At 40.1% G+C, this 21,185-nt stretch overlaps 1 protein-coding gene and 1 pseudogene across 5 annotated transcripts in view; both read left to right on the top strand.

Annotated features, from left to right (window-relative positions):
* The window catches only part of Dyrk1a (dual specificity tyrosine phosphorylation regulated kinase 1A), a 123,006-nt gene that overhangs the window by 33,402 nt on the left and 68,419 nt on the right, over positions 1–21,185 (top strand). For 3 of the 5 annotated variants that reach the window (XM_028752500.1, XM_028752497.1, XM_028752499.1), the window contains exon 2: positions 9,401–9,486. The exons of the other annotated variants lie outside the window; for them this stretch is intronic. In XM_028752500.1, coding sequence (XP_028608333.1) covers positions 9,477–9,486 — 10 coding nt within the window. In that variant the 5' untranslated portion in view covers positions 9,401–9,476. The remainder of the gene's footprint in view (positions 1–9,400; positions 9,487–21,185) is intronic. 5 annotated transcript variants of the gene reach the window in all.
* On the top strand, positions 18,240–19,149 carry LOC114608531 (annotated as a pseudogene).

Genomic DNA, 21,185 nt, shown 5'->3' with positions numbered 1-21,185 from the left:
CAGTTTCATGTGGAGACTGGAGACAGTCATCCTGTGCTTGCGCTGAAGGACATCTCAGAACAAGGAAGCAGACTCCCCAAGTGAAGCATGTCTGCTTGTGAGCAGTGTCTGTATTGCAACACTCAAGCAGGTCTCTGAAGTTTGAGTCTTTAGTTGAGGCTGGAGGACTGTGCAGCGTGGACTTGGTGATATTCAGCAAATGTGTGTGAGGACTGACATCGCCACCTCATTCCCACAAGTCCCATTGATAGGAAGATTAGAGGGGAAAGTCTTTAAATGATTAAGATTTTGTTTTATCAGAAAACAAAAATTCAGAAATGTTTTTTGAAAACTGAGAGGACATAGACAATTTTATGCCGTCTTCTCTTTGGAGGCAGCTATGTGTATATTACGCTGGTTCCTGTACAGCTAAATTAGAGTCCCCCCCACCCCCACCCAGCAGAACAGCATTTTCATTGTTACTCCACTGTTCCAGTCTGTTTACTGAACGTCTGAGGGAGACCAAGTAGTACTTTGCACAGTTGTAGGTGTCACTTTGCTAAGTACACAACACTCACTGGAATATGCTGATAGAGAATGCTTAATCAGGCCAGAAGATAGTGTGCCTATAACTGGATGTCGAGGGGATTTGAACACCAGCAGAGGAGCTAATATATTCTTATCTGTGAGATGTGATGTCTGTCAACTCTAGAAGGTTAAATCTGTATTGGAGATCATTTGTTGCTGAAGATACATGTAGCACCATATGTGTGATGAACTGGGGAAAGCAGTAGGGTTAGAGTTAGGCTTAGTGGCATATGCTTGTAATTACAACACTTGGGAGGCTGAGACAGGAGAACTGCCACAAGTTTAGGCTACCCTGTGTTACACAGTATATTTGAGGTCAGCCTGGGCAACACCTTGTCTCCCAAACCAAACTCACACACTGAGAAAATAAGGAAGTCGTCATTGGCTGGTGAGGTGCTGCGAGCCTGCCAGTGCTGGGAATAGAGGTTCAGACTTCTCACATGTGATGTGGACACAGTGAGGTGGGGGAGTGACAAGGAGTCGGCCAGCAGCCTGCAGGACTGATAACCAAGTCAGAAGTTAAGCAGGAAACAAAATCCAAGTCCTCCTTTTGGCAGGGAAGTTGTATAGTGAAATGGAGGTGGGAGTTCAGGGAAGTTCCCACCTTTGTTCTAACTAAAAGTGGAGGAGAGACATAGAGCAGCTCAGGAACCCAGCAGGTATTACGAAAGTGCACACTCGGAACATTCTTTCATCATATTTAAGGGAGGAGCACAGTGAGGCTGTTAGATCAGGAGCCTCTGATCCAGGAGTCCCAGGACTAAGCTGGACTACCTGTTAAGTGTGTGATGACCAGGAGTAGAGACATGAGCTCTAGGCAGCACCACTGGAAAGAGAAACCAAGAGGTGGCCAGTAGTCCTAGTTTGTATTTGGCCCACTACAAAGAGCTTTAGATTTGAATAGAGGAGGAGCTGGGGCAGTAGGTAGGAGGTGTGCATGTTTAGTGGTCTTGGTGGAAGAGTGACTCACTTGACAATTGCCTCATCTGCTTATGGATGGTGATTACAAGTTCTATTACATTTTGGGATAGGACAAGCAGGTTTTCTGGGGAGGATTACTCTCTGGTACAGCTTCATGGGTAATTTCTATCTCCTGGGGATGGAGGGTTGGGATGCTGCACTTTGGGATCTAGGATAACTGGATAATGACTGGAGACATTTAGGTTGTCTGGGTAGTCTGGAACAGAGCACAGTAGGAAGTGGTTCTTACTTCCTCAGTTCTTATCTCTTCCCTTTTTGAAGGAATGAGATAGGTTAGGCATCCCCAGCTTTTTAGACTCACACTCTGAGTTATTATTAATGTGTCTACATGCAAAGCTGATTAGGAGACTCAAAATAAAGGAGACAGCTGTAAAACAAAGGCAGAGATACAGCGATCATCTTCAGCTTCAGTCACCTTGTAGAGAGCCAGGCGGAGACTCAGTACTTCTTAACAGAAGGAGCTTCCAACGTGCCTGTTACAGTAGCATTCTCTGTGAGTTTTGTGTGGGAAGTAAATTACACTCTCAGTAATGGTTTATTAGTAGCGATGTAAATGGCTAACAACTGTGTTTTTGTTATTTCTGGACCTTGTTGTTTTTCTCTATTTCATCAATCCTAAAATAATTAAAAGCAATGATCTATTAAAATTACACATAATTACATGTGTATAAAAGTATATAGCTAACTAAGCATACACACACACACATGCGTATACTGGTATAAATTAATTATATGTAAATTTTATATATAAAATTACATATGTGAAATGTTTAACTGTTAGACCATTTTAGTTAGGAAAACCAGTGCAATCAGAAACGGTAGGGGTGGTGGTCTTTATGCCTGTCTTATAAATTGGATTTCAGAAAGGCTTGCAGATTACTGAGCGAACATGTTCTTTCTAAATGCTTTCTGTCTGATAGGCAGTGCTTTGTTTAGGACATAGATACACAAGTGGTTACCTTAGGTGTTCATATTAGGGAGAGAAATATTACAATATACTGTGAGAAATTCTCATTCTGAAGCTTGTTTGAATACAGACAACTACAGACCATCTGTCACCTCTTACAAGTTTTTAAGATCTAGAATCTGAGACAAAATGTGAGCACATAATGTGTAGGTGGTATCTGTAGGTAAACAAGCCATTGGAAGAGGTTTAAAATTCTTAGCCATGTGTATTCTGTTCATATCACCATTAATTCCTGTTAGCAGATCAGTAGAGGGAGGCGCCAAGTTTCAAAATTTTATAGTAGTGAAAAAGTAGAAACCACCTTCATAGTGCCCAGTGGATGTTTGCTAAAATGCACTCACGTCTGTTCAGTGGAACAGTGTGAACCTATTGAATATGATACAAGTATATTCTGTAAACTTTGAAAATTCAATTTTCCTTTTTGATTGTTTGTCTCTGTTCGTGTTTGTATTGTGCATATGCTGTGTGTGCCTGGTGTCTGCGGAAGAAGAGGATGTTAGGTGCCCTAAGTGGGTGCTGGGAACCAAAGTTAGGACCTTGGCAGAAGCAGCCAGCTTGTAGGCATTACTGCTGAGGCATTTCTGCAGCTCTACAAGTAAAATTTTGATGTAAAGTTATACAAGTTTTCCAAAAGGAGCAAAAATTGGACGACCACTGTAGACAGTCAAACTTTATGTGAGTTTTAGTTTCCTTTTGTATTTAATATCTTCTTAAAACCACATAATTTTAAAAGTTATTATTAACTTATATAAAATGGTAGAAAGATCTGAAGTTTTAAATTTCAAATAGAGAATAGGCTCATTTTTAAGTAGTTTTACCTTTTGAACAGCGTAATTATGCTTGGTGGGATTAGACTTGATAACATGGCTGGTTTTGGAGGACTCTAGTTGGGATGAGAATGGGCATTCGTAGGTCAGAAGATACGAACAGTGAGTCTGAGGAATGCGAGCCATGGCCAGGGCTCTCATTTCCAGTGTGAAAGGCCTTGCTCTCAAGCTGAAGGCTACCCAGGAGATTTTGGAATGTGCCCGAAGGGAAAGGACAGAGTTCTGGGAGAGAAGAGTTTTGGTTTGAGATACTAGGCGGGTCCGTTAACCAAGGTGGAGAATACAGGAGATGATTTTCTTCCCTGTCCTTCCTTGTTTTGGAGAAAGACAAGTGATAAGAAATTGTAAACTCAGTTTAACATGGGGACAAGAGCAGTGGTTTCGAGTATAAAACTTAAAATATCTTTTCCATTCTTATATTTGACTTGGGATGACTTACTTTTTTTGGGCCTTAGTTTTCTCAAGTGTAACAATGGGCATGATGTGATTTATGTAATTAATTAGTAGATGTTAAGTGACTTAAAAAGATGTTTGTGCAGTAAATTAAAATGGGAATCTTAGTTTACTGGGAACGTGGGCCTTGATCTCTGGAGAGAGCTGAGAAGAAGCCACTCAGGACTTCTGGATGTGCTTATGGTAGAGTGTTTTCCTGGCATCTGTTTTATATACTTAGGTTAGGAATCTTTTGTTTTCCTATGATTACTAAGGTGACCCCACACTTCTCTCTTTAACATACACTTTAACTGCTTTCCAATGGCTATTCTCCATTCTAGGGTGTTAGTGAAATACAACACTCCAAGACTCATGCTTACAGTACTTGTGGATTGTCTAGTGTTGTCATTGGCTTCTTAACCCCTCCCCATTTTTTTTCATTTGATGGATTTTTTTGTTTTGATTGAAGGAATATGTAGCAATCTGTAATATGTTGGAATCAGAATTTTCTTACTAGTTTGGTACAGTTAGCATCCCATTTGCCTAAGTTTTTCTTTTTCTTTCTGTTTTTTTTTTTGGCATACTAATTTATTACTTAGTACTTTTGCTCTTCCATGTTTGAGATACATTCTTGTATCTTTGTAATTTTCTCAGTCAATTTATGACTTATGGGAATTTATGACTTATCTTGAGATATAGAGAACTTTGGTATATGACTAGAGTTCATAAGTAGTGGGTAGGGCCTTTGAGCTATTGATCTCCTGACCCTTACATCCCACGCCTATAAACTTGAAGTGAGGGTGCTTCCTCGTAGGCCTGCTGCTACAGGATTAAATATGTCAGCATTTACCAAGTGTGTGAGCTGAGTGGTGGGTGTATAGTGTGTGTCAGAACGTGCTTTCCTTGTAGTTTCATTAATAATGTTGACATGACAGCCCATGCTACAGTCTTTTGGGTTTTGTTTTTAAAAAAAGGCTGTGATTGTTTTCTGGAGGTTTTGATAAATGTTCTTGTTTTTCAGGATTTCACTTGAGATCCCCTGTTGGTGTAATTGCTTTTTCTATAATACCACTTGATCATCTTATTGGGAATTAGAGAAATGAACTATTTTCTCTTTTGTGTTTAGTTGTTTAGTATTAGAACAATGACATTTCTTTCTTTTTCCTTCTTAACCACTTACCTACTGTGATTTTGGAAAATTTACTTGTAAAATGACATGGAAAAGACTATTTTCTTCTGTCACTTCTTTAATCTGTCATGTAACTAAGCACATAGTTTATTAATCACACTGTATCATTTTTAGATAATTATAGCTTTAGTTCATAAAATAATTTTTTTGATATTTCCTTTCTTACATTTATTAATTTTTACATGTGAGTGTTCTGCATATATGTGTATGTGCCACGTTCTGCTTGGAGCTGTTGGAAGTTAGCAGAGGCAGACAGATCCCCTGGAACTGGAGTTACAGATGACTGTGAGTCTCAGCTTGGGTGCTGGGAACTGAACGCAGACCCTCTGAAAGAACAAGTGTGCTTAGCTGCTGAGACATCTCTCTGGCCCCTAATTTTAGATGTTTTATATTTAACTGGTTTTGCTTATTTTCAGTTGGTACCTTTTGAATTGTCCTTTTGAATTCCATGGTGCATCATATTTTTTCATATAGAATTTATTTTTTCTCAAATTGTAGTTCATTCACACAGGGGTTATAAACACAGAAAGGCAGGATGTGGGGAAGGGGATGACACTGGAGTGTGGGTGTTCAGGGGGAATACAGATGTCTTTCAGAACCAGGTATCAGCTGGGTGTAGATTAAAATTATTTGTGAAGTATACCTAAAGCATAGGTACAATTAGAGAGCAATAGAAAACTGTATATTTGAACCCAGTTTAATAAAATGATACCTAATTAATCTTTGAAACTCCATGTATAACTATCTGCTTTTGTTGTTATGACCGGGCCTTATTGTAAAGCTCTAGGTGGCCTGGAATTCATAGAGATCCACTTGTTTGTTCCTTCTGTGTGCTGGGCTTAGGGTGTGCACCATTATACTGGCTCATCTGCCTTTTGTAGCAGGTTCCCACTGCCTCGTATGGAGTTAGAGACACTTTGTAGCCTGGTGTCATTACAAGCCGTTGTGACATTATGAAAGCTTTAGATGTCTGACTAGGAGTTCATTAGCCCTACCAGTGCACTCACTCACTCACTGCTTCTCACAGCCACAGTCTTGCCATGCTGGCCAGGGCTGCCTTTGTAAACACTGACAAGTGGGTGCCACTGTTTACTAGTCCCGGGCACTAAGCTCAGTACCTTCCTATACACACCATGTGCTCCACAGCCTGTTGACATTCTGAAGATAAGTTGTAGGTTAATTTTATCCATTTATTTCTCAGACAACTAAAAAACAGTTGGCAAATTTAGCCTTAGAAAAGCACTTAAGTTTAGTTCTTGAATTGTTCATAGACTATTAATAGCCTTTGGCAGAATGTGAGCTAAAAGTACATGGAAAGATTTCGAGACCCAGGAGAGGTTTCTTCTGTAGGGTCGTACATGTTTTTCATTAGTGTCTACTGTTACCCTCCACAGTTTGTGAATGATTCCATTTATGAGGGAAAAGGAACAAATTGACTATATGTTTTTCAGAAATTAAAAAAATGTGGCTGTCTAATGTTTTAAGGCTCTTCAAAAAGGAAATCATATCCAAAGCAAGCCTGCAAAAGCAGCCCATTGGTGTTTGGAATTCTCTATTTGCAGTGAAGTCTTAGGCTACAGATTCTCAACTTTTTCTTTTTGAGGAGTGAACTTGCCCAATGCCAGTTGGGAGGGTTTATTAGACAATTCATTTAAAGTAACACAGGGTCTAGATTTCTAGTACTAACTGTGCTGCTAACCTCAGTGTGTGATGGTTAGATAGTACAAAAGCCAGGAGCAAGTTGTGTGACTTGTAGACGTGTGTCAGTCTTTGCTGAGGGCTTTCTTGAGTAGTGATTAATGCATGGTGCTTCTAAAAGGTGTCAAAATTTTTATTTTACCTTTCATTATTTAAATCAGTACTGAATATTTTAATAAAAAGAATACTGTAGCCTGGAAAGATGACTCAGCAGTTAAGAGCACTTGCTGGCTGTTCTTGCAGAGGACCCAGGTTCAATTCCCAGTACCTATATAATATAATAGCTCACAACTTGCTATATCTAACCTCTTCTGGCCAGGCAGTGGTGGTGCACGCCTTTAATCCCAGCACTTGGGAGGCAGAGGCAGGCGGATTTCTGAGTTTGAGAGTTCGAGGCCAGCCTGGTTACAGAGTGAGTTCCAGGACAGCCAGGGCTACACAGAGAAACCCTGTCTCGAAAAACCAAAAAAAAAAAAAAAAAAGTCTTCTGGCCTCCAGGCACCAGGCATGTACATGATGCACAGATATATATGCAGGCAAAACACTTACACATAAAAACATTAAAAAAACATGAGAAAATCAAAAGAATACTGAGAGCTTATTTGATTCAGTCTTGGACACTGGTGTCATCTCTTTATGTTGACCATTCAGTTTGTAAGTAGCAATATGGATGTTACAGGCAAATAGTATGAAGCAGAGATGAATACAGCTGTTTATATGGTTCAGAGCTAGAGATTGAATTGATACTTTGTCCATAGTTCTTAGTAGTCTATACAGACATTAGCAAAGCAAGAATACCATGAAGTAAACGTTACTTAATGTCTCTGGTTGAGTTGTTTTAGAAGCCTCACTATAGTGATGGTTACTTTATTGTTGGTTGATCTGCCTCACTGTGCATTGGTGTCAAATCTGAGAAGGCTGTCCTTTGGCAGGAGGTCAGGAATAGAGGCAGTGACTTCAGAACAGGCAGTTTGCAACTTAAAAGTGATTCACAAATTCAGTCCCTGTCCAGAGCAGGTCGCTTACCCAGTAGAGTTAATGTTACTTTTGTTAGGAGGACAGAGTTGGACTTTTAACTCAAAAGTTCAAAAGTAGCAGAAATAATTAAAGAACAAAATATTTGGCATTAATAAATAATTGAGATTTCAGATATATATCAGTTGCCTAAAAGTATCTTATTTTAGGCTTAGTTTTATTATTTTGTAGCATTATTTGGATTTCTAGTAATAAGCTATAAACAACAGAGCTTCACTTGTTGGAAATTATAGTCATTGACATGAGTTGTTTTAGTCTAGACTTTTCTTTTGACTTTTTTTTTTTGGCTTATCTGGAATGGACTGACTACACTCAGATAATACGACCTTTGGATGTGACTTGAGAGTAGAGAATAAGTTGGAGAAAGGATTATGGAAGGAGATGATTGACAGAATGCCATTATGTAAAATGTAGGGAATTACAGGCTTTTGGAATGCAGACAGTAGGACAGAAGACAACTTGCCTAGATAATAGTTAAGCTTAGATAGTTTTGTCTTTTCTTTCTTACAGTCTGTGAAACCTATAACTACCAAGATCTTTGTGTTTGTTGGTTTGTTTCTTTGCAGTTTACTTTCTTACAAAAAAAACCAAACAAAACAAAAACAAAAACAAACCAAAAACCAAAGATTTCTTTTGTGTGATTAGACCACTGGCTGCTCTTCTAGGGGACTCAGGTGTAATTATATGGGAGCTCTCCACCGTCTGTAACTCAGGTTCTAAGGGATTCAACACTCACACAGACAGACAAAACAATGTACATAAAATAAAAATAAATCATTTAAAAAAGAATTTACATTGAAAATCACTAGGAATCTTAGGAATCACTAGGTTTTGTTATTTATCTACCTAGTCTTTCTCTGCCTATCTATCTGCCTGCCTACCTACCTATCATCTGTCTGTCTTTAAGTTCATTCATTCATTCATTCATTCATTCATTCATTCAGCTTGGCCAACATAAACAACTGCTTTCTTTGGAATGCTCACTGAATTTTATAGTATAGCTAAAAAATATTTTTTTGAAAGTTACATTATAGCCTATTTGTCTTTGCTTCTCTCTTGTTACTATTCTTGTTGTATTCTTGGTTGCTAGCTGTGAGGTTGTCCTCAGTTTCCTATCAGCCATCATGATGGGCTCACCAGTCCTGGAGTGGCAGTAATAAACAGGAGGGGCTGTGAGAAAAGGGAGGTGGTGGACCAGGTGGAGAACAAGGGAGGGCTTATGGTAGGATGTGAAAAATATCTCTGAACTTAATCTACAAATAATATGGTAAACTTATACACAGTCTTTCCTACAGGTAGTTTTTATTACCTCGGCCTTGATAATCACTGTGAAAAGTGAACTAAAATTCTTATGGTTTGTGCAAATTGTATAAGATCATAAAAAGCAGTTTATTTCCTTAGATAAATTATATAAAACTTTACAGTGCTCATGCTTACTTGATGCCTAGAAATGCCTGAAATGTGTATTGGTCATAGGCACATTTTACAACTTTTTTCTTTTCCACAATAAATGTTTATGTATATTTTAATTGCTCTAAGTGAATAGAAATTATTCAAATAAGTTTAAAAATTAGTAACTTAAATTGATAGATTTGAAATAATTTATCTATGTTTTGGGGACTGTAGTTATATTAGCTACTCCTCAATTAGGGGTAATTGTCTTACACCATCATATCTTATTATAATTTGTTTTTCTTCACACAGTGTTATAGTTTTGCCGCTGGACTCTTCCCTCCCTTCCCCCACCCCATCAGGATGATATGAGACTTGAAAGAAGACGATGCATACAGGTGACTCAAGTTTTGAAATACAGTAGAGCTATGGCTGTAAGACAATGTGGGGCTGACTGAGAGTGTGTTCTGAGGGTGGGGCTTCGGATAACAGATCAGGAGATGCAGAGACAGAAGATACTGAAAGTGACTCTGGACTCAGTTTCATATCAGTTTTAATAGTGATGTTAACAATGGAGTAATTCCTAGTAGTTGAGCTTTTAAAAGCTGGCTCATGCTTTTAAAGTTGAAATATTTGTTTTAAAAATTAATAGCATTTACTCTAATGGTTAAATATATGTCTCCCTGTATTCCTATGAGAACATAACAAATCTTCTGTGGGAATGCATGTTAAGATGGTTTCCATAAGCCTGACAAGAAAGAGAGTGGTTAGCACGAACACTGTTTCCTTAGCAGACGTGCTCTGGAGTATGTATTTTCGTGTTCCTTTTCTTTCTATATTATTGCTAATGTAGTTTCCTGTCTCTTTCATCCCTGTGTCATTTGATTTTATTGATGAAAAATAGTGTGGTATTGTCTCGAGGTTTATGTTTTCTTACTTCATAGTTAACTGAGGCATCTTACTGATACTGAAAAGGCAGAGACCCCTGCATTTCAAGGGTGGTTGTGTTCAGACTCTAGACAATAGCCAGTGGGTAAAATGTGACTCTAACTATGATAAATCAGGTAGATGGGAGACATTTTGTTAAATGAAGTTATTTTTACTGGTACATTTGAATTTTTGATTGTATTATAAATTAACATTTGAGAATGATTTTTAACTGGAAAGGAAGTCTTGATCTGGTATCTGGTGTTAATTGGTATAGCTGCTGCTGATTTTTATTTTTTGTGACTCAATAGTTTTCTCTTTTGCTTTAGAATGAAATTTTAGATATATGTCATTTTATATGACAAAAAGTAATTGAATATAACATTTTTGAATTAAATGGTGTGGGAAAGCAAGTTAATATGCTTTTACATGAGGGACCCACTCATGTTTTTTAGATTCTGGGGGTAGCTGTTTAAGTCAGTGACTGTTCATTCCCTATGGTACTTGTCACATGAACATGTAGACTTTCAACGTGTTTGTCTAGACACACTTGCCAATGTTCTGGGGACGTCCTACATTGCCTCCAGTGGTTGGCTACTAAATCACCACAGTACTAATGCTGAGCGCCTCAGTTGTCCGTCCATCATAACGGAAGAATCAACAGGAGTGTTTACAGAAACGTTGCCTTTAGTGTTTATAAACTTGGCCTTTTGCTGCATGAAGGGTTTGTCAAGCACTGTTGGTTCCTAGATGACTCCTTGGCTGCAGTTTGTAGCACCTGGGTTATGCCGAGCTCATGTGTTCTGTGCTGCAGTGAAGGTCAGGAGACAGAGAGTGGCTGTCAGTGTTCCCTAGTTATCTGTGACTTACTGATGGCAGAGGTGTTCTTTCATGAGATTTTCAGTTTGTAAATAATCAAATATACAGTGTGTTTCCAAGTAGCTGTTTGTCTTAAAAGCTTTATGGTCTCAGTGGAGTCAAATAGCTGGAGAGTAAATATTGTTTTAAAAAGATACATAATTAACTTGCTGAGTTGCAATTCAAGAGAATTCTATGGACTTAGATTTGTGATATAAACCAGTCTTTTGGCTTTTTGGAACTTACCAAGATTTATTGCCTTACAGAAGAAATAGCCCAGAAAGCTGTTTATAATATATTGTGTACATTGTTGGTATATTTCTCATTCACAGTTTGAAAGGTAATTGGTTTTTGATTGCAAAATCAACAGTTTCCTGATCAATTAATGTGTTACTTTCCTCTTAATATAACACACATGTGCTTATACTTTAGATGATACAACACACACAGCTTCTGAGGAGTTTTTAAATGAAAAGATTTCTGCAGTATTTACATGTATTTGAAAGTGAATTCTGCTTGCCCCTGGCTCATGGACTGGCCTTGCAGTGTTGGTTAAACCGAATGGTAACTTACTTGCATTCCATGGTTTTCATGGCAACTATGTGAGGTGATGCCTGTGTTAATTTCCTTGATTTTTTTTCTTTTTTGTAACTACTTTGTGCTATTGTATACATACATAAAGTATCATGCAGTATATCATAGGTTTGTACACTTGTTTTTAAGTTATACTCCAGTGAGGCTGAGGAAAAAGCAAGTTAGAGACAAGGAAAGACAGTTATTGAACACTAAGCCAGTCAAACCAGTGTGTCTCCGGCACAGGTGTGTACTGGCTGCCTCCACCTCACCTGGTAAGCTCAGGCTTTTTTTGTCATGTTAAATGGAACCAGAATTTAGAATTATGTAGTCCGTTTCCTTTGAATTTTGGAAGAATATCTATAAAACATTTATTTGGCTAACACTTGCTTTGTAACAAGTACTGTAATAGGTGCTGTGCCTCTAAGCTTTCTGGGTATTTAATTATCTAGGGTCCTATTTCCTTTAGAGCAAGGGGTGGATGTGTAAGGACATAAGTCATGGAATGGGTGTTTGTCATAACATTTTAGCATTTACCTATTGAGTTCAAACCTATGGCAAAAATAGCATGTTCCCAGGCTGATTGTGTTCACAGTGATAGCTTCATCTGATGGCTCAGTGCCCATGCTACAAAGATGAGTCTAGGGTCAATGAAGTGTCTCAAAGGGTAAGTCTGACAGTGGGCATGAGTATAAAAGAAATAAATGTTGTAAACATTTTTTATTACATTTTTTTACTTATTTGTGTTTGCCTTAGTGTGCCTACCATGAGAGTCAGTTTCTTTCTTTCATATGGGTCCTGGGGATTGAATTCAGGACAGCAGGTTGCTCTAGCCACTGAATCATCTAGTCCCTCACCTCCAGATGTCTGTCTGGTTCCTGTGTCCTCATCCCAACTGCCAGTTTTAGACTCAAGTGACAGTCTCCTAGTTGTCTCTCCTACATAACCCCTTCTTCCCATTCGAACATAGTAATGACAGGATATAACAGCCCACTTGGGGGTACTTGTAATCCAAGGACCTACAAGTAACCACATTAAGTTGATCTGGATACTGGATCATTTCTTAGATACGGGGGCTGGGAGGAAGCAAACTTCTCAGTCCTGGTGCACATTAACAAAGCCTCCTGCAAGAGGAGCCTGTGAGGCCAGCAGACTTCAGTGTGTGTGATCAAAGGACCCTTTATATTTTGATTTATACTCATCTACATTCTGTAGACCATTATTTTGAAAAACTTGTTCCTTATGACAGTTGGTCTCCTATTCTGTTTTAATGGTTTTCTTTATCAAAGTAGTTTTTTTTTTTAAAGCACATTAATAGTGACATGCTAGTCACTTAGGGAATTGTAGTGGTGGTGGGGGAATGCTTCATTTGGCAAAGTGCTTGCTTTTCCAGCTCTGAGGAGATAGAGACAGGAAGATTTCTGGAACTCATTTTCAATCCAGCCCAGCTGAGTCAGTTTTTTAAAAAACTTTTTTTCTTTTTTTTAAAAGTGGAGACAGGTAGGGACATCTGATGGTGACTGTTTGCCACTGTAACTCCACCCCACACCCAAGAGAGCACTTGATGGAGTTCCAGAGCCTGTGCCCTGTCTTACACCTCCTCCCTGCAAAGCAGGGTCTCTTGTAGCTGAGGTTGGCCTCACACTCACTGTTCTGAGCTTCTGGGATGCTATAGGAAAGTGGGCTGAGCCCTCTTCAATGGCGTCTGCTTTAGTGCTTCTCTTGAATTCCTGCTCTGACTTCTCTCAGTGAAGTTGAGAGTGAGCTGGGAGGTAGACCCTTCCCACTCAAGTTGCTGTGGTCATGATGTTCTTTATCATGGCAATAGAAATGTGCCATGTCTCCTCCTGAACTATGGCACATTCCCGTTCATCTGTCCCCCCAGCCTCTGCCAGTTTCAGTTGAGGTCTCATTGAATAACCATGATGGTGAGCTTGGGCAGAATGCATTTGATGTTACCATTGACTACTGTTTCATCATTGAGTGACCTACTGTCACTTTGTGTAGTACAACCAATTTAAGCTTATCCCCAACTAGCTTATGAATAAATGAGACTCAGACTTTAGCTATTTTATTTGGCTTTGACAATTACTGGGGGGTAACCCCTAATCTATTCTTCTAATTGATGGCCTGGATACCTCCCCAGTAGTGTACCCCAGATATTTGCTGTTTCTCCTGGCCATGTGCTCATGGTTCCTCTCCCCTCATGGTGGCTTCCTTTTCCTACTCTCTCCTTTATCCTCCTCCTCCTTCCTCTCTCTCCCCCAGCCAGGTCACTTCAAACTCACCTACCTCTAATACCCCCAGTAATTGGCTGTAGCTAATTTTTTTTTAACCAATAGTTTTAAATCAAAACAAAAAATTGTAAACATGAGAGCTCTCTAGTAGGCCTAGACCTTTGGGTATAGAATTTAGCATTACAATACATAGCTACAGAACAAATTTCAACAACCTTGTCACTTGGGTAGGTCCAGAATACTCGGAAATAGACTTAAGTGGTCTTGAGGATCGGTTAGTTTGGCATGTGCTGCTTTGAGCCTTTTAATCGTGTCAGCATTTTCTAGTGTAAGTTAGATATTGCTTATGCATAGCCTTCCCCTACCCCGCCTTTTTTAGGTCAGAGTTGTTTTGTTATATAGCCCTAGCTATCTGGAACACCATTTGTAGACCAGTATTGGCCTAGTACTCAAAGAAATCCCCTTCCCTCCCCTGCCCTGCCTTGCCTTGCCTCTGCCTTTGGAGTTCTGGAATTGCATGTGTGTCACCATGCTTAGCTGTTCTTTAGATTTGTTTTATATGTATGAGTCTTGTGCCTGCATGAGTGCCTCTGCACTATGTGTATGCCTGGTCAGTTCAGAGGACAGAAGAGGGAGAGTATTGGATCCCCTGGGACTGGAGTTAGAGGTGGTTGTGAACCATCATTTGGGTGCTGGGAATCAAATCTGGGCCCTGTGAAAGAGCAACTGTGTTCTTAACAACTAAGCTATCTCTGCAGCCTACAGCTGTTTTTTTAAATTAATATTCTTCTCAGTTTTAAATTACTAACAGGCATTTAAGAGTATATAACTCAGGTCATGTGATTTGGAATAATCTAAAGCTGTTACTAAAATGTCTCAGAGAGGTGGTGCACATAAGTTTTCACTTTCAAGCATTAGGTTTCCCAGGGTTCTCTGGTGGCAGTGTTGGTACAGTTGATGCTGTATCAGGTTGTCAGGGAGAGTGCTGTCTGGAACATAAGGTGCAGTGTCTGCTCAGTTGTTTCAGATACACAGAAGGTGAAAGGCCACAGCGGCTCCCTTTTCTGAGTTACAACCCAGGTCTGTGCTTATTCCCTTTGCTGCACGTGTGTCTGCAGGGTCCTTGGGAACAAACAGGGATGGGAGAGTGTGCCATCTTACTAATGTCCAAGCACAAGCTATTCTCAGCTATCTGTTTCAGTAAATTCTTCAGGTGCTTTTCCTCATTATTTGCCATTTCTTTTCATGTCTTGTTTTGTGATTTTAGCTTTTATTTTTCTAAGCAGAAGCAATGCTGATCGTGTCATGTACATATATAGTATAAAATTTTTTATGAAATATAGTATAAAAATAAAAATCTGATACATAGACATAGATATGATGGTTCGGTTTCACTATAAAGTTGAATTTCTTAGAGTAAGACCTTTACTAAATGCTTAGAAAAAGGCAGATGTTTATATTCATTATTCATATTCTAAAATTACATTATCTGTATGTGGGCATGCTCTTCTGCTACAGTGTGCCTGTTGAGGTTAGAGGACCACGTGTCTCAGCCAGTTCTCGCCTATTGTCTGGGTTTGGGGAAATTCCATTTTACTGGTCCTTACAACATTTTATTTTTATTTTAAGGCCAATTTGTAAATGTCTGTCTTAGTTGGATTTCTTCCTTTTGTTGTGATAAAGCACGATGACCAAAAGCAGCTTGGGGAGGAACGGGCTTATTTCAGCTTACAGTTTCCTGTCATAGTCTTATCACTGAAGGAAGTCAGGCACCAACTGAAGCAGAAGCAATGGTGAAGTGTGCTTGCTGTCTACTTGTTCAGCTTGCTTTCTTAAACCATCCAGGATGGCCTCCCTGGGGTGGCCCCACCTACAGTGGGCTGCCCCCTCCCCCACTTCAGTCAGTAATCAAGACAGTACTCCATAGATTAGTTTTTTGGGTCAATCTTACAGAGGCATTTGTGTTAACGTCCCTCTTCTCAGGTATGTCTAGGTTGTATCAAGTTGACAAATACCAACCAGCCCAGTGTATATCTAAAAGAGTGTTTGAGGGGCTGGAAAAATGAGTCAGCCGTTAAGAGCACTGGCCGCTCTTTCAGAGGGCACCAGTTTGATTCCCAGAGCTCCAGTTCTAGTGGATCTAGTGCCCTCCTCTGGCCTTTGTAGGCACCAGGCACACATGAATATATACACACACATTAAAAAAAGTACTGTCAGGGTTCTACAAAGTTACAGCTCAACATAGATACTCCCTTTTCCCCTAAAAGTGGGCAGAACACCAAGATGGGTGAAACCTTGAATGCCATAGACATATCTACAATACTTTGTGGTAAACATTCCCACAGACAGAGAGAAGTGGGTAGGAGCAATCTGATAACTGTCACAATGGTATGGTATTAGGGTTTGTGCAGAAGGAAGGAAGGAAGCACAGTGGGGTTAATAAGAATCCCAAGAGTTCCAAGCTCACCAGCAAAGACTCCCACAGAAGCTTATCAGATGGGTCCGAGAATATCAGAGAAGCCAACAAAGTGTGTATGAGTTCCCAGTAGTGTTTACATTCTGGACCTGTTAGAGATGGTCTCTATAAATTCCCAAAACCAGTTAAAGCTTCCTTTCTGGTCAAAGCAATGTTATTGGAAATAAGACTCCAAATTGAGCAGTTGTGGAATCATCACGGACAAAAGAAAGGAAAATTGGGGAAGATAAAAAACACAGGAGATCTTATTTATTAATCTATATTTTGACACCTTCCTGAGAATAGGAGAGAAAATGCTTCCTGAAGACAGTATCCCAGTTCCCAGTAGTACTTGTCTCTTGTGTGTGGAGGTCAGAGGACAACTGTCAGGAGTAGGTTCTCTACTGCCACCTTGTGGGATGCAGGGATCAAACTCAGATGGTTTCTACCAACTGAGCCATCTTACTGTTCCGTCAGTAGTATTACATTTTATATAACCCTATATAGATTTATCATTTTCACAAAGATTACCAGGCAAGTAATCAATCAGATTCCCCACCGACGTGGCAGAGGTCAGTGTCGGCATCACCATCTTTGTTGTTGTTATTTTGATGTAGGATTTCGATTGCATCCAAGTCCAGGATGGCTTGGAATTCAACCTGGAGATTGAAGTGCTGGATTTATAGGTGCCAACTGTTTTGCTGGCTGAAGAGATGCTCAGTGGTTAGAGCACACAATGAATTTTGGCTGCAGTCCACAGTACCCACATGACAGCTCACAATCATTTGTAACTATAATTCCAGAACCTCCATGGGTGTCAGCCGTATACGTGGTATACATGCAGACAAAACACTCATACATATAAAATAAAAATAATCTTTAAAATATTTAAAAAAGGAAAAACTGAAGGAACAGAGCATTATGTAGATAGTAAAAAAAGCACAGCAGAAAGAAATGCCTGCTGACCTGATGTCTTGGGGAAAGCCCAGAGAATCTATAGGATTGATGGAGATATGGAAGAAGAACATAAAATTGCATAAGGGAAACTCAGAAAATTGTTGAAAATTTTGGAAAAAGAAAGAAAAGAGGAAAAAGACCTTACCTAGGTGAGGTTTCAGTTAGTGAGTGACTGACTGCTGAGCATGAATGAGGCTCTGTGTTGTGCCCAGCATCGCAGACAGCTGTGGTGGAGCACACCTGTGCTAGTGGCACAGGGAGGAGGCAGGCAGGACTGTCAGAAAGGTCAGAAGCTTGTGATCCTTAGTCAGCCTGGAACACATGAGACCCTGTTTCATGGAGACAGATGACAGAGTCCATGCCTCAAGTAAATACATGGTTTAAAAAAGAAGTTTGAACTTGAGAATGAAAATTTCTTTAGATAAGTAGGTAGTGAATTGCAGAAAAATGTTACAACTCAACAAAACTAAACAAAAACCAACCACCAAAGCATATACCTAAAACATTCCAGGGAAAGTAGTAGTTATTGAAGAAAGGCAGAGACGTTTCAGCAACACCAACAAGAACAATGTAAGAACATTTCCTGAAGTGGAACAGTTTGCCTGTGTATTGGGGGTGGAGTGGCTATTCCTGGTTGTCAGCTTGACTATATTGGAATGAACTACAACCCAGAATTGGAAGGCTGACCTGTGATCCTGATCTTGAGGCTGGAAGACACAAGTTTTTGACCTGAATCTTGGCATGGAGATCTTGAGGCATAGTGGCTATGAATCCCAAAAGACTAAGGCAAGGAGATCTCCGAGTTCAAGGTCATCTGGGACAAAGCAAATCCCAGACACAGGTACATACCTTTAATCTGTGACACACTTTCTACTGGAGGTCTACATAAGGACATCGGAAGAAGGAAAATTCACTCTTCTTAGCCTGCTTGCATTTACTTGCCAGCACATCTATTGGAAGCTACTTCTAGAGAAGACCAGCTGAAACAACTGGCCTAGAGGCTGAGTAACTACGAGATTATTGGACTTCCCATCCACAGCTGCCCATTAGTTGGACTACAGACTAAGCAGAGTTACTGTGATCGGAGAAACTCCACGAGGACTAAGAACAGCTTCTTCGATTGTTCATTGAAAAGGAAGCGAAGATGTTGGAACAGAAAGTTTTAAGCAAATTCTAACCACCTGTGACTTTGACCCATCAAAGATCCAAAAACTCAAGCTACCCAAGGACTGGCAGTGTGTGGTGCAGCTCATGGCCCCTTCAACATGAGGTGTAAGGCATGTGGAGAACATCTACAGGGGATGAAGTTCAATACACAAGAGGAAATAGTCCAGAACGGGGCATGCCTGGACCTGCCAATCTTCTGACTCACGACTTGGCCGAGATCACCTTCAACACAGACCCAGAAAACATGGACTACATCAGGAAGCACGGGATCACATGCAACTTGCAGGCCAAGAAGCTTCTGGAGGAGGAGGAAAAGTGCATGCAGAAGGAGTGAGAGGACGAGGAACTGAGCAACCTTGTGAACGTCCTAGAGAACCATATAAAGGACTCTAAGCTAGAGATGGAAGTGCTGGAAAACCTACAAGAGCTAAAAGACTTGAACCAGTGTCAGGCGCACGAGGCCATGCTGCTGCAGCACCACCTGTCTCAGGAACAGTGGCAACAGCAGCAGGAGGAGGAAGACAAGCATGAGACCGCGGCCTTGCTGGAGGAGGCTCACCATTGAAGGCTTCTGGAGGACTCCGACTCAGGGGATGAGGCTCCACCTTACCACAGGCAGGTGCAAGACCCCAACTCCAGTCTTCGACAAGGTACCAAAGACGAAGAGGAAGGCAGAGGCCCTGTGCAGCAAAGCACAGTTAGCAGGCTTGGTTGTACCAAAGAAGGTAAGGATGGAAGGAAGCCAACGGGGGCTCAGAGCAGGTCAAGGTGCCCGCCGCTGGTGCCCCCGTAAGCAGGAGGTGACCAACCCTACACCCCAGACACCTGGAGCCTCCTCTCTGAGCCAGCTGGGTGCGTATGGGGACAGGGAGGACAGTGACAGCTGAGTATCAGTGATGCCCATCCCCATCGTGGTACCATAGACCCAAGAAATGGGGAGGAGATGGGATCAAGCAAATACCTTTAGCAAAGGTCTCAGGACCATTTCTGCCATAGGTTCTGGCAGGGTGTCCTGTACATATTTGGTAGTCTTTGTTTAAACTCTATTTCTCGTGTTACCAGTCCATTAGAGATGGAGTCTGTGTATGGACTGCTCTGTTCATCAGGCACTGAAGCTCTCTGCTTCCTTAGCACCAGCTCTGTGCTTGTGCCCTTACCTGTACCTTATGACTGGCATGCCTGATTTATTAATTGAAGGTTTATAGGGGAAAAAAAATGACTGGGTGAAGAGTTTCCGGAACAAAGTTGAAAAGTTAACACATCCGTTTGAATACGAGTGCACTTGAACTGCTTTTGTGGCATTCATTTTGGAATGAATATAACAGAAAAATATTTTGAGTTATGAGAATTTTTAGTTGACATATACTTGAAATTTGATGTTCTGTCTGGTCTCATAAAGTGAACTGTATTTGTGATTGCTAAATTCTTTATTTTCTTGAGGGTAAGCTTGTTGTTTTTTAAACTCATCACCTCTGAAATAAATTGTGTGAGCATAAAAGTTCCATAAAACATTTGTGATTTGTATACTCACTGATTTCATAAACTCTTACTTTCTGGTGCATCTGTAATCACTCACATCCAGTGGATGTGTTTTCCATTAAGAACCATTTCACTTCAGGCTGGATCTAAAGAGTTCATCCATGTCCCTCACATGCAGAGTATATGGTCTTAATATTTGGTGGCTGTGTTCTCTCTTGTTCTACATGCATTGAGCCATTACTGTATATCAAGAACCATTATTTGTTATTTAAATAGTACCCTATTTTCTCTTGTTCTAAAGTTCTAAGACAGGGCCATGATTGACAGGCCAGAGGTTAGTTAGCACATACCAGGTCTCACACCTGTAAGACTAGGACTAGTGTATGAGTTGGACTGACATGCTGCTCTTGACCTCATGCTGTGTTACTTGGTGTGAAATAGTTATCAGTTTGTATTTGTCTGCCTTTGTTGTCATGGCATCATATTGCACAGGCAGGAGTTTTATGCCCCCTTTCCCCAGTATAGGTAAGGTCCAGTAGTAACATCTCAACATAACACATAACAGGTTTACAGATCTGTTGAACCTTTATTAGAATGGTCAATTAGCCATTAGCAATCTGTTGATGGTGATGACCTTATATTTTCCCATGTAAAGAGATCTCTAAGCATCAGGGCAGAGGTGGAGCACACCTTTAATCCTCACACTTTGGAGGCAGAGTCTGTGGGTTCCAAGACAGCCAGGGCTGCACTGTAACCTTTTTGGGATTGGGGGAGGGCGAGGAGAATCCCCAAGGACTTTATAACTAACTTTTTTTGATGTGATAAGGACAGTAGCTTGCCAGTGTGGCTTTTGTCCTTAGAAATAACCACTGTTTGAAAAGGAACTTGTTTTCTTAAAATAGCCAAATCAGAATTTGCACTATTAACAGAGATTTAAATGCTTGACCGAATTGAAATAATAAATATACTTGTTTCTGAAAATAATTTTATAAAGTTTATGCTTTATGTTTTTAGCAAATAATATAGATAAATTTGACCATTGTTTAACATGTTTTAAATTTTAGTTCAGGAAGTAAAACAGAAAACCCAAACCAAGAAAACCTGATACAAAGGTCTCATATCCATAATTCCTTAAAAGATAAAAATGTGAGATTTTACTTTTGTCAAAGATTTGTCCTGTTTTTTACCTAGTCTTCAAGGAAAGTATAGCGATCCATGTTATTAGTGTATTCTACACTAATACTTCCTCCTACAGAGCTGTGCCTGCCTGGAGGCTGCCATGCTTCCTGCTATGATGATAATGGACTGAACCTCTGAACCCAATTAAGTGGTATCCTTTATAAGTGGTGTCTCTTCACAGCAGTGGAAACCTAACTAAGACATATACCCTACCCAAAGTGCAGGTTTATATGCAAAATAAACATAGTTATTGGTGGAAACTTGT

Source organism: Grammomys surdaster, unplaced genomic scaffold (genome assembly GCF_004785775.1).
Source record: "Grammomys surdaster isolate TR1022 unplaced genomic scaffold, NIH_TR_1.0 125925, whole genome shotgun sequence".
Taxonomy (NCBI): domain Eukaryota; kingdom Metazoa; phylum Chordata; class Mammalia; order Rodentia; family Muridae; genus Grammomys; species Grammomys surdaster.
Note: the sequence above shows the minus strand (reverse complement) of the source record. Positions and strands in the feature narration are given on the sequence as shown.